At 59.5% G+C, this 10,737-nt stretch overlaps 2 protein-coding genes across 4 annotated transcripts in view; one reads left to right on the top strand and one right to left on the bottom strand.

Annotated features, from left to right (window-relative positions):
- MDGA2 (MAM domain containing glycosylphosphatidylinositol anchor 2) overlaps positions 1-10,737 on the bottom strand; it is a 375,704-nt gene that overhangs the window by 194,712 nt on the left and 170,255 nt on the right. The gene's annotated exons all lie outside the window — the stretch shown is intronic.
- LOC100541844 (dedicator of cytokinesis protein 2-like) overlaps positions 1-10,737 on the top strand; it is a 47,297-nt gene that overhangs the window by 13,379 nt on the left and 23,181 nt on the right. For all 3 annotated transcript variants that reach the window (XM_019616005.2, XM_019616004.2, XM_031553739.1), the window contains 6 exons: positions 2,407-2,518; positions 4,385-4,455; positions 4,732-4,838; positions 5,618-5,745; positions 5,886-5,930; positions 8,284-8,379. In XM_019616005.2, coding sequence (XP_019471550.1) covers positions 2,407-2,518; positions 4,385-4,455; positions 4,732-4,838; positions 5,618-5,745; positions 5,886-5,930; positions 8,284-8,379 — 559 coding nt within the window. The remainder of the gene's footprint in view (positions 1-2,406; positions 2,519-4,384; positions 4,456-4,731; positions 4,839-5,617; positions 5,746-5,885; positions 5,931-8,283; positions 8,380-10,737) is intronic.

Below are 10,737 nucleotides of genomic sequence, written 5' to 3' on the forward strand. Positions count from 1 at the left end.
GCTGCGGCCCCGCTCTGCCTGCGGTGCTCCGTGCGGCTCCCGCTGCGACGGCCTCGGGAAATAACATCTCCTCCGTGTGTGTAAATCACAGCATCGTGTAAAGTAGGGCCAGAAGGGACGCGCAGAGGTCAGAAGTAAACTCCTGCCCCGGGGCGGCGTTGGCCGCGCTTCCGCCGCTCCTGACAGATGGCTTTTGTCAATGCGCTCTTACAAACCTCCCTGCCGCGGACAGCGCTGCTCCCCGGGCAGCCGGCGCATCTCAGGGCCCGGCAGCCCAGCAGGCAAACCCTGCCCGCCCCGGGCAGCTCGACCCCTCTGCAAAGCGCGGCTCTGTGCCGGCAGCCTCGCGGTGCTGCTGGGGAGAAGTGGCGCAAAGTGGGAACGTCCAGGGCTGTCCAGGACCCCGTGTCCTTTGTGCCCCGTGGGCGCTGGGTTCCCATTCTCACCCCTTGGGTTGCGGTGGGACAGACAGCACCCCCAGCCTGCTGCGCGCGTGGGGGCACAGATATCAGTGGTGGAAACTTCTGAGAACGCTGCCAAGCGGTTACCAGGAAGGGCAGGTTGTGTTCCTGTTTCGTTCCTGGTACGGGGCACTGAAAGCTCAGCCGCCCCGGCAGCAGGCAGAGGTGATGCGCCCTGTGCGGAGCAGAGCTGGAGGCGGGAGCGCCGTGCTGAGCTGCTGTGCTGGAGGGGCTGCAGGTGGGGGTGGATGCAGGCGGAGGGGTCTGCAAATGGAGGTGGCTCTGATGGAGGTGGATGCAGCCCCACGGCTCCATCAGACAGAGGAACCCACTCTTTTGCTTTGGGTGGAAGGAGAGGGCAAACCCCCAGCTCGTAAGGCTTCTGGCAAAGCAAATTAATTCTGTGGAGCATTTGCAGACAGCTGTATGAATTAGTTAGCGTTAAAATAAAGACATCCCCAAAGACATGTAGTTTTTATTCATCTTTCCTTTATCTTTGAGATCTTAACAGTGGAATAACACGGGCTCTTCAGATCTCTCAAGTTCTTTAAACGGTGCTAAATTCTGTACACAGCCTGTAATTGGAAGAAATTAGATTTTGATTGCAACGAGTTACTGCAGATTGCTGGATCTGTTTGGTGACGTCTGCTGCAGCCAGAACCAGGCAGTGGCCCTGCTCTGCTGGGGGCCGTGGTGGGCACTGCTGCTGTCGGGGCTCCTGGTGAGATGCTCTGAGCCCGTGGGTCAGGGATGGAACCAGAGCACAGCTGCCTGCATCTGCTGCGTGGTGCACAGCGGTGCTGCCTCTGCCCGTTGGGACTTGAAGTGACGCCTTTGTGGTGCTCTGGTTTGAGCTGTGGCACACATATAAGGTCAGAAAGCAGTGCTGATAATTGCTCTCAAGTTGTTCACGCAGTGCGTTGTATTCATCCCTGCCCTTCTGGAATTTTGAGGGCTAGAGTTTGTGGTGGAGATCAGCTTGAAAATTGATGGGGAGACGTTAAAAAGGGACTACGTGAAAAATTGGATAAATCTCCAGTTAATGGTGCTCATTTCATGACATCGTTCCTGTGAGAGCGGAGCCATGCGAGGCCTTCATTTCATCCTGCTGATCCTAAGGCACGCAGGCTGCTCTCCTTCCCTGGCCTCATCTCTGGGTTTGGGCTGAGCGCAGCTCCAAGGTGCAGCTCTGGGCTCTCGGGAGGGCAGCAGTGCTGGGAGCCCCACAGCCAACGGCTGCATGTGGAGCAGGAGGGGGGACTTCCTTCAGTTCAGCCCAGCTGAGGTTGCGCTGCAGTGCTGACCAAGGGCTGCACACAGCAGTTATGCAGTGGATGCTCTGTTTAAGAGCAACTGAGATGCCTCAGCCAAATCGGCAGGGTTATTTCCCTTGTATGTTCCCTTGGGCTCTTTTACCAGAAAGAAAAGATGAATCTGAAAGCAGAACAACCCGATTGCAACTTTAAAAAGCAAAGAAGCAACATTTTGGCAAAAAGCAGGTTCAGCCAAACAGCTGGGGAGCAGAAATTGCAATCCGGGTCACTCTGCTGCTGTGTGGGGTCAGAATGCTGGCTGCAAGTCATGGAATCATAGAACCACGGAAGGGTTTGGGATGGAAGGGACCCTTGTAGGACCATGGAAAGGTTTCTGTTGGAAAGGGCCCTAAAGGCCATCCGGTCCCACTCCCTGCAGTGAGCAGGGACTCCCACAGCTTCATCGGTGCTCAGAGCCCCGTCCCCTGACCTTGGGGTCTGCAGGGATGGGACAACACCACCTCTCTGGGCAACCAGTGCCTCACCAGCCTCAGGTTTCCAGCTGAGGTGGGAGGAGGTGGCGGAGTCCTCATCCCTGGGGCTGTTCAGAAGGATGGAGCTGTGGCGCTTGGGGACACGGCTCAGTGTGGGTGGCAGTGGTGGTGGCACAGGGTAACCTTTGGCTGTTGCAGGCTCTACGAGGGGAAGGAGACGGCCGAGTTCCAGCGCTCACTGCAGCGACTCTTCCAGACCCTGAACCAGCTGATGAAATCCCCTCTGGAGGGGCCCACGCTGCTCTCCCAGGTATGGCGGGGGGCTCCGGCTCCGGTCCAGGTGGGGGGGCGAGGTGGGATGGATGGATGGATGGATGGATGGATGGGCAGACAGGCAGTGCGCCCAGCTGGGTGCGTGGTGCTGCAGCCAGAGGTGAGCTGGAGCTCCCACCTGCAGGCCTGGCTGGGACAGCACAGCCTCTCCCTTTGTTTCACTGCTGTCTCTATGCTGATTCTGTGGTGTCGGTGTTGCACTGCTTCGGGGCATTCTTAGGTAAGGCCGTACAGATTAACTCATGTTTTAAAGCACAGAGTTGGAGGATTGATGACAAAAGCAGTCTTTGTGAGGAAGGGGGCTGTCCCTCCTCATCCTCTCACCTCATCCAACTACATCCCCTCGTTCCCCCCGCTGTCCCGTTGCCCCATAGATGCTCTGTGTTACGGAACCCCACTCCCTGCAATTTTACAGCTCACCTGAGTGATTTGTGCATCACTCGGCACTCTGAGTCAGGCCTGAAAGAAACAAATTTTGCAAACACATCAGCGTGGAGCGGCACCGTCCGGGTGCAGCAGAGGACGACCCGACTTTGCCTCTCCGGACCCCACATTCTTAGGGGAGCTCGTCCGAACTTATTTCTGCACGAGGACGTTCCTGATGCCGGCTGGCCCCGGCCCGGGGGCACGGCGCGCTGGCTGCCATCGGAGCCCCATCGCTGCGCCGAGCCCGGCCCGGAGCGCGTCCCCGCGTGTGCAGCTCCGAGGGGAGAACCTCGGCATCCCTCTGTGCGGACGCAGCCGCTGCTCAGAGCCCCCTCCCCACCTGAAGGACCCCCCCTCCACCTCCCATCACCGCCGGCGGTGCCCGCGGATCTGCCGGCGGCTGACGCAGCTCTGCCTACTCCTGTCGTTAGAGCTGCAATTATCTGATCAGCACAGGCAGGGCTGATAATAGCTCGTTAGCTGCAGCACTCCCGGGAAGGCCACCTCCTCCGTGAAGGGAGCGCTCCTTCCTTGGGTGCGTCAGGCGTTGGGGCTTTGCGCTGTTTTGACTGCTGTGTGCCACGGGAAGGAGCCTCGTTTGGGTCTGACGAGTGCTGGGCAGGACGGGGGCAGGGACAAACCTGTGTGCTGCTGGGACGGGGAACAGTCGGGATCCCCTGGTACCCCACCAGCGCTGGGCTGGTCCTGTTCCCAGAGCCCTGCTCTGCTCTGCACCTGAGGCAGCTGAGGTTTGAGGTGGGACGGAGCTGCAGACTGCAGGCATGGACAGATTGCCCCCACGGCTCCCGGCCCCTTCACCACAGCCATGCCTCCCTGCCAGAACTCTCTGACCATCGATTGTGGTTCCAGTGACAGAGGGTGCAATCAATGCAGAATTAAGGAGTGGCAGAAAAATTAATGTTCATCAGCCCAGCTTGGCTAAGCACGGAGATTAATAAAGAAATCAAATGTAGGGGATGCTTTTTCTGAAGCTGTGAATGTGACTGAACGAGATAACCCAGAGACAAGCAGCGGTTCAGCTTTGTGCAGTATTCTGGTTTAAAATTAGAGTTGTATGAATGCATTAAAATAACTGCTTTTTAATCTTAATATATATCTTCTCAGTAGAGAAAGGGGAAAAGAGCAATTAGGGATGGAAAGGCAGGGACGGGCATTTCTTTGGGTCAGAGCTCCGAGTGCTGCTGGCCCGAGCAGTGCTGCCGGTGCTGGGAGCATCTCTGGGGCCATTGGAAACAATGACTGCTGTTGAAAAGAGACACAGGTGCCATCACAGTGATTTTGGGTGCAGGGCATGGGCAGTATAGTGGTCACCACCCTGTCTGTTTGATGTCTGGCTGTCCGTCCTTCTGTCCATCTGCCCCATGGGCACGTGGTCAGCAGCCTCATCTCCGCGCAGGGAGCAGCCCTCAAGTATCTGCCTTCCATCCTGGAGGACGTCTTTGGGATCTTTGATGCCTCTATGCTGGGGTAAGTGTCCCGGCCCCAGCCCCACTCCCACCCGCAGTGATTCCCGCCCCAGCTGCCCCAGGGTGGGCAGTGCCTCCTCAGACCCGTCCCGTGCAGATGTGGGGATTTGGCTCAGTTTTGGCAGGGCTCAGCAGGAGGCAGGGCAGCGTTCTGCCATCGTCTTCTCCAAAGGAAAGGGGTGGCAGTGCCTGGGGCTGCAGAGCAGCCTGGCCTGGCCTTGGCCAGGTCCTGCAGCTTGATGGTTGGTGCTCATTAATTCCCCTATCTGCCTGGCAGGGTCCTGCTGCGGGACTTCATCGGCAACCTGCAGCCCCAGCGCCTGCTGAGGCAGAAGCTGCAGTCCCTGACCGACATCGTCAACAGCAAAATCTTCCAGTCCTATGGTGAGAGCAGCGTGGGTTCCTGCAGCACGGCCCGGCCCTGAGCTCAGCACAGGGATGTGTCCCCCCGCCCCACTGCCCCCACTTTGCTCCAGCAGCACTGAGTTGTGTCTGCAGGATGTGAACTCCCAGAGCTGCTGCCAAAAGCCACTTGTTGCCAGTGCCTGGTGCTGTGGCACTGAGATCCAGGAACGGCTTTAAAACACGTTGTGTTGCAGGAGGAAATTGGGCTTAGAAGGAGAAAAGGGGTGTAGAGAGGTGGCAGCAGTGATTTTCAGGGTGAGGATGTTGGTGGTTTGCTGTCCAGTGGAAAGGATGCTGTGTGTGGTTCCACAGCTCATGCTTCGAGCCACGTAAGCACTGAGGCTGGAGAAGGCCCTTAAGACCATCCAATCCAACTACCCAACTACTGATATCCTCAATGTAGGTGGTGAAAAAGGAGCAGGCTTGTTCAGCTTTGCCTGCAAGGAGGAAGGGGCTGCCAGGACGCGGCTGTAAGGTTATCTCAATAGCTGAGCAGTGCCGTGCGGAGGCAGCGCTGGCCGAGCCCTGGCAGCCAGGGTCTGTTTGAGTGAGAAAGTCTCCGTCTGTTGAGTTAAACCCAAAGCACCCTGAGCAGAGGAGCAGTGCAGAGTCTCGGAGCCTTTCCATTAGGATTTAAAGTCTTTCCAGAACTCCAGGCTGCGGCCCGGATGCCTTGCGCTCCCTCTGTGCTCTCAGTCCCTCTCAGTGTGGGGAGCTGAGGTGCCCACTGCCAGCCCCACACCTCCACCTGCCCGCAGAGTGCCGGGACCTGCTGCTGCGCATGGCCGTGCCCGTCCTGCAGGACCTGATAGGGAGGGGCGAGGAGGAGGACGCCTGCGTGGAGCTGCTCAGCACCATCCTGGAGGTGCTGTACACGGCCCAGAAGGTACCGCCCAGCTGCTCTGCTGCTCCCGCTCTCTGTGTTGGCTTCACCTTGGAAATACGTCTGGCTGCTGGGGTGGCCGTGGTGGGACAGTGCCGTCCTTGCAGGCTGTGCGCTGATTTCCAGCGCTCTGTTTGTTGCAGAGAGCAGAGGAGGACCGGCACAGGGAGCGCGGCGACTCGGAGCTGGTGAGTGCCGGTCCTGGGGGCGAGCAGGGGGGATTCGGGCACCCAAACGCCTGGGAGAGCCTCGTCACCTCCTGCCAGCACAGGGGTTGGTGCACGGAGCTGCGCTGCTGCGGGACGGAGGGGCCAGCAGTGACCGATGGGCAGGGGCTGCAGGCTGTGCTGTGAGCCCTTGCAGCCCAGCTGGGTGTGTGTACGAGGACGCCGCTCTCTCAGCAGTGCTCTGTGCCATGGCCTGTTTTCCACGAGGTTTTCGTTACTTCTCACCTCTGATTTCCCTCAGTGAAGCACTGCGGGTGAGCTGTTGCTCTCTTGACCCACGGGACTGACTGAGACCCCCTGCTGCTGCTCGGGACTCTGCCTGCCCAGGCAGCCTGTAGCTGCTCCGTGAGACCGTAGCATCCAAACAGTCCCCAGATCTGCTGTGGTGGGTGATGAAGGCAGCCCCCCCACACCTCCAGCAGTGTCTGCCTTGAGACCCACAGCGCTGTGAGCGTGCTCTGTGCTCTGCTTGGCTGCCCTGCTGCTGGGCACCGGCTGCGGTACGAGGCAGCCAGGCTGTGCAGCTTTGGGGCTCGGGATGCTGAAGCCACGAAACCTCAGCAGGTTCAGCTCAGCTGCAGCGCCAGGGTGATGCCTTGGGTGCAGCCCTTGGGTGGCCGTGCCCTGTCCTTTTGCTACACACCACCCCACAGCCCCTGTTGGGCCATGTCCTGTGCGACCCTGCAAGCCCTTGGGGCATCCTGGCAGCTCCCGGTGCAGCTGTTCCTGCAACAGTTTAGGAGAGCACAGAGAGCTGTGCTTCAGCCCAGCAGGACTCTGCCTTTGCCTGCTTTCCTATGCTGGCAGCTGTGCCTGTGCCACAGCCCGGGCTGTGTATGAGTGCCCTGCAGGTGTCTGTGACCCCCCTCAATGTGTCCCATGATGGAGCAGTGTATCACTTTTGGAAAGCTGACCTCAGGCATACAGCAGAAGCAGTGAAACACCCTGCAGCACTTTGTTGCACTGCTTTCTTGCGGGCATCTCTGAGATTTGAGTAGGATTTCCTACAGGAGATCTCATCACTACATCTCTGCATTGGGAACAAAGTGCTCTTTTGACATCCACCTGGGCTGCCAGGGGCCTCGCTTGGAGGACAGGGACAGAAGGCAGCAGGCAGCAAGGGGACACTGAGTCCGAGAGAAAGCAAAAGCTGCAGCGGGTGTGGGCTGCGCTCTGGTGCAGCTGGAGTGGGACTGAAGTTGGGTGGAGGGGATCGTGGCTGCCACCAACTGCACTGCGCTGCATCCCTGTGTGGGGACGGCACAGCCAGGTGCAAAAAGAAGAAATGTGATGCTGAGGATGCAAGTGCGTGCTGAGAGGCTGCTGAAGGGATGAGGTCCTTCCCTTCACACAGCCCCAGTCCTGTGCTGGGCAGGAGGTGCACGAGGCTCTCCCCAGCGTTTGGGTGCCACACTGTGCACAGGGTCAGTTGGGATTTCTGCACTCCGAGGTTTCAGTGTGTAGCATGCAGTTGGAGCAGTGGGGATTTCAGCTGCTGAGCAGAAGTTTTGGGAAGGATGAATGGATGAAGGAGTGAGCGGAGCCAGCCAGCACAGGAGGCACAGGCTGTGCACAGGGGGGCGGCTGGGGGAAGTCTCATGGAGTCGTGGAATCATAGAATCACAGAAAGGCCTGGGTTGCAAAGGACCGCAGTGCTCATCTCATTCCAACCCCCTGCTGTCGCCACATCCAGCCTGGCTTTGAATGCCTGCAGGGATGGGGATCCACAGCCTCCTTGGGCAACCTGTTCCAGTGCCTCAGCTGAAGGTGCCCCAGTTCTGCCCCTTCCCAGCTCTCTGTGGGCACTGTGTGGCAGCCACGGGTGTCAGAGCTGCAGCTCAGGAGCACGGAGGCACAGCCTGGGTTGGACATGTGCTCCTTGCCCTGGGCTGTGCTGTGCCCCATGGTGAATTCGGGGTCTCTGCTGACGCTGCCAGTGCCACCAACCCTGACATCTCCGAGGGTCGCTCTGTGTTACACATCCCAGCCACCTCGCAGGAGCCAGGGCTGCCCTGCAGCACCGCAGGGCCCTGCTGAGAACGTGGGGACGGTTCCTCCAGTGCCCACACGAAGAAAAAGCCCTGCTAACTCTGCAGCTTCCAGCAGGAGCTGCGGCAGAGCAGGAAGCTGTGCTGGGGCTGCTCCCCGTGCGAGCAGCTTCTGCTCATTGGGCTGCAGTTGCCTGTTGCTCTCAGGGGCCGGGGTGCTGCCTGTGGCACAAGGGTTGCCCCCGGCCCGGCTCGAGTCACCTGGGGAGATGCGCATCGCCCGCACCCCACCACCCACTGCAGCCGTGACACCCCGTGCCTTGCAGGTGAAGGTGAAGAGGCACGTCCAGCTGATCCTGGAGAGGCTGCTGCACACCGTCAACCGGAGGGTGATCGTCCTGGAGAGGGACAACAGCCTCAGGGTGAGTTACCACCGCCTGCGCCGGGCTGGGACCGCTGCGCTTCCACCGGGGATGAGGAAGTGAGGGAGGGGCTGCGTGGTGTGGGGATGGGGAGCAGGTGGCAAATGTTCCTTGGCGGTGCCGTGGTGTCTGACGGCAGCTGCTGGGGATGGGTTTGTGGGTATTTAACGCAGCAGGATGCGCGAGGAAGCCCAAAAAAGGAAGGAGGAAATGCGGCAGGAGCAGATCGCGGAGTAGGGGGAGCGCTGGGAGGAGCACGCAGGGTGCCGTGATGCAGGAGACTCGTCTGGAAGCAGATGCGGGGCTTTGGGCTGTATTCTCTGGAAAACAGTGGTCGGACCCAACAAACGTTCCTCATTTTACACATGGGAGGAGCATGCTGGGATGCCCACCTCGTGCTGAGCTGTCGGCAGGCTGCAGCACGGCTGAGGCTCTGCGCAGAGCAGCGGCACCGGGTGCAGTGGTTTCATCATGCAGGAGGAGGAAATGTGCTCTGTGCAAGTGTGGCCAAGCAGGCTGTGTGGAGCAGGGCAGGCCAGGGTTTGGTGGCATTTGGGGTGCGGTGCTGTGGGGAACTGCCATGCTGTGTCATACCGTGCCGTGCCGTGCACCATGCCCAGGGAGGTTTTCTGGGGCAAACCTGTAGTTCTGCCATCCCGTGCTTGGCTCTCACTCACAAATATGTGGCTAAACCAAGGTGCTACGGGCAGGATGGGGCCTTCCTTCTCACTGGCCATGCTGCTGCTACTGGCAGAAGGGCCTGCCTGCTTCAGGAACTATTCCAGACAGCATCTCTGTGCTCCTGGAGTGGCCCCATTGCTGAGATGGTGGAGGGTGCCGTCCCTCCTATACATCTGGCTGCAAGTAGCCCTGTGCTGGGCTGTATTGGGGTGTGCTGGGCTGTGTCAGGCTGTGCTGGGCTGTGCTGGGCTGTGCTGGGGCTGTGTTGGGCTGTATAAGGCTGTGCCAGGCTGTGCCAGCAGTCTGGGTGGATGGGCTCTTGCTGGTTGTGATTCAGGTGGACTCAGGCAGGCGATGCGTGCTGGGTTGGGTTTGGTATCATCTCGCTTTTAGCCTTTGTTCTCAGAATGCATGATTCAGTGCCAGAGGAAGTGAGAGCAAAAAAAGAGCTGTTTGAAGCTACCTACGGGGCTGTGACAGAGATAACGAGCAGCGCTGGCTGCCGGAGCACGGCCTGATGCGCAACGCGAGGAGATGGAAAGCAGTGCTTTGGCTGAGCCTCACTTTCTCTGCGCGCTCCTCTTCCCCCGCTCTGGCCCTGCTGTGCTCCAGAAATGCTGTCTGGCAGCTTTCTCACCTTAGTTCATCCCTTTCATGGTGCTGTCACAGTCCCAGGCTTCACCCCGCTGCTTGCAGCCCGCAGCCCAGGCTGCTGCTGCTGCTGACCGCTCTGATCCAGAGCCATCGTCACATCGATGCTGAGTTGCTCCTTTTGCAGGTTGGAATATTTGAGCTGCTGAATTCTGCCCCCATGTAATCAGCTGGTGCATCCTGCAGCCGGGGGCCTGGCCAGACACAGGGCCGGGGGGGTCAGCTCCTGCCCTGGGCTGTGCAGGGAGGGGAAGCTCCATCCCATGCAGCTGCAGGGACGGCCGGGCTGCACGGTGACCCCAGCACACAATGGCCTCAGTAGGCAGAGAGCAGCTCAGAAGGGGAGGTGGTCTCACATTGAATCAGGAGAGGCTCAGGCTGGATCTTAGGAATAATTTCTCCTGCAGAGCGGTCGGGTGCCGGCAAGGCTGCCCAGGGAGTGGGGGTCACCATCCCCAGAGGTGTTCAGAACCACAGAGATGTGGCAGTGGGGGACACGGTCAGTGGGCACAGAGGGGGGGGCCGGGCATCTTGGAGAGCTTCTCCAACCTCGGTGACTGATTCTATGAGAGCTGCAGCACTCCTGGGTCCCAGCCTGCCCGTGCCGGGACTCCTCTCTCCTCCCTTCTCCACCACCCCTGGCAATGGGCGCGGGGCTCTCATGGTGCTCCCACTGTACAGTGGGGTCTCCCAGAACCTGCTGGAGCCACGGGGCTGCCTGTGGCCAGGGTGGGATCGCAGACTGACGTGGGGCCAGGGGCAGCTTCAGCCGCGTCCAGAACAGAAGCGCACAGCCAGGAGAGGGTGTAACAAAAATAGCCTCCCCGGAATTTATTGGTTTCTCCATCGATACAGCCGCTGCTCCCCCCCCTCTTATTTACACGGGTTCTTCAGTACGTTAAACGGAACGGTTAAAAGTATAAAAGCTGGTGCTACCCAAACCCTAACGTCAGAGGGAGGGAGAGGAGGCAGGAGGTGTCGGTGCTGGGGCTCACAGGAACCAGAAGCACTTGCGCCGCGACTTCT

Source organism: Meleagris gallopavo, chromosome 5 (genome assembly GCF_000146605.3).
Source record: "Meleagris gallopavo isolate NT-WF06-2002-E0010 breed Aviagen turkey brand Nicholas breeding stock chromosome 5, Turkey_5.1, whole genome shotgun sequence".
In the NCBI taxonomy this organism is placed as follows: Eukaryota; Metazoa; Chordata; class Aves; order Galliformes; family Phasianidae; genus Meleagris; species Meleagris gallopavo.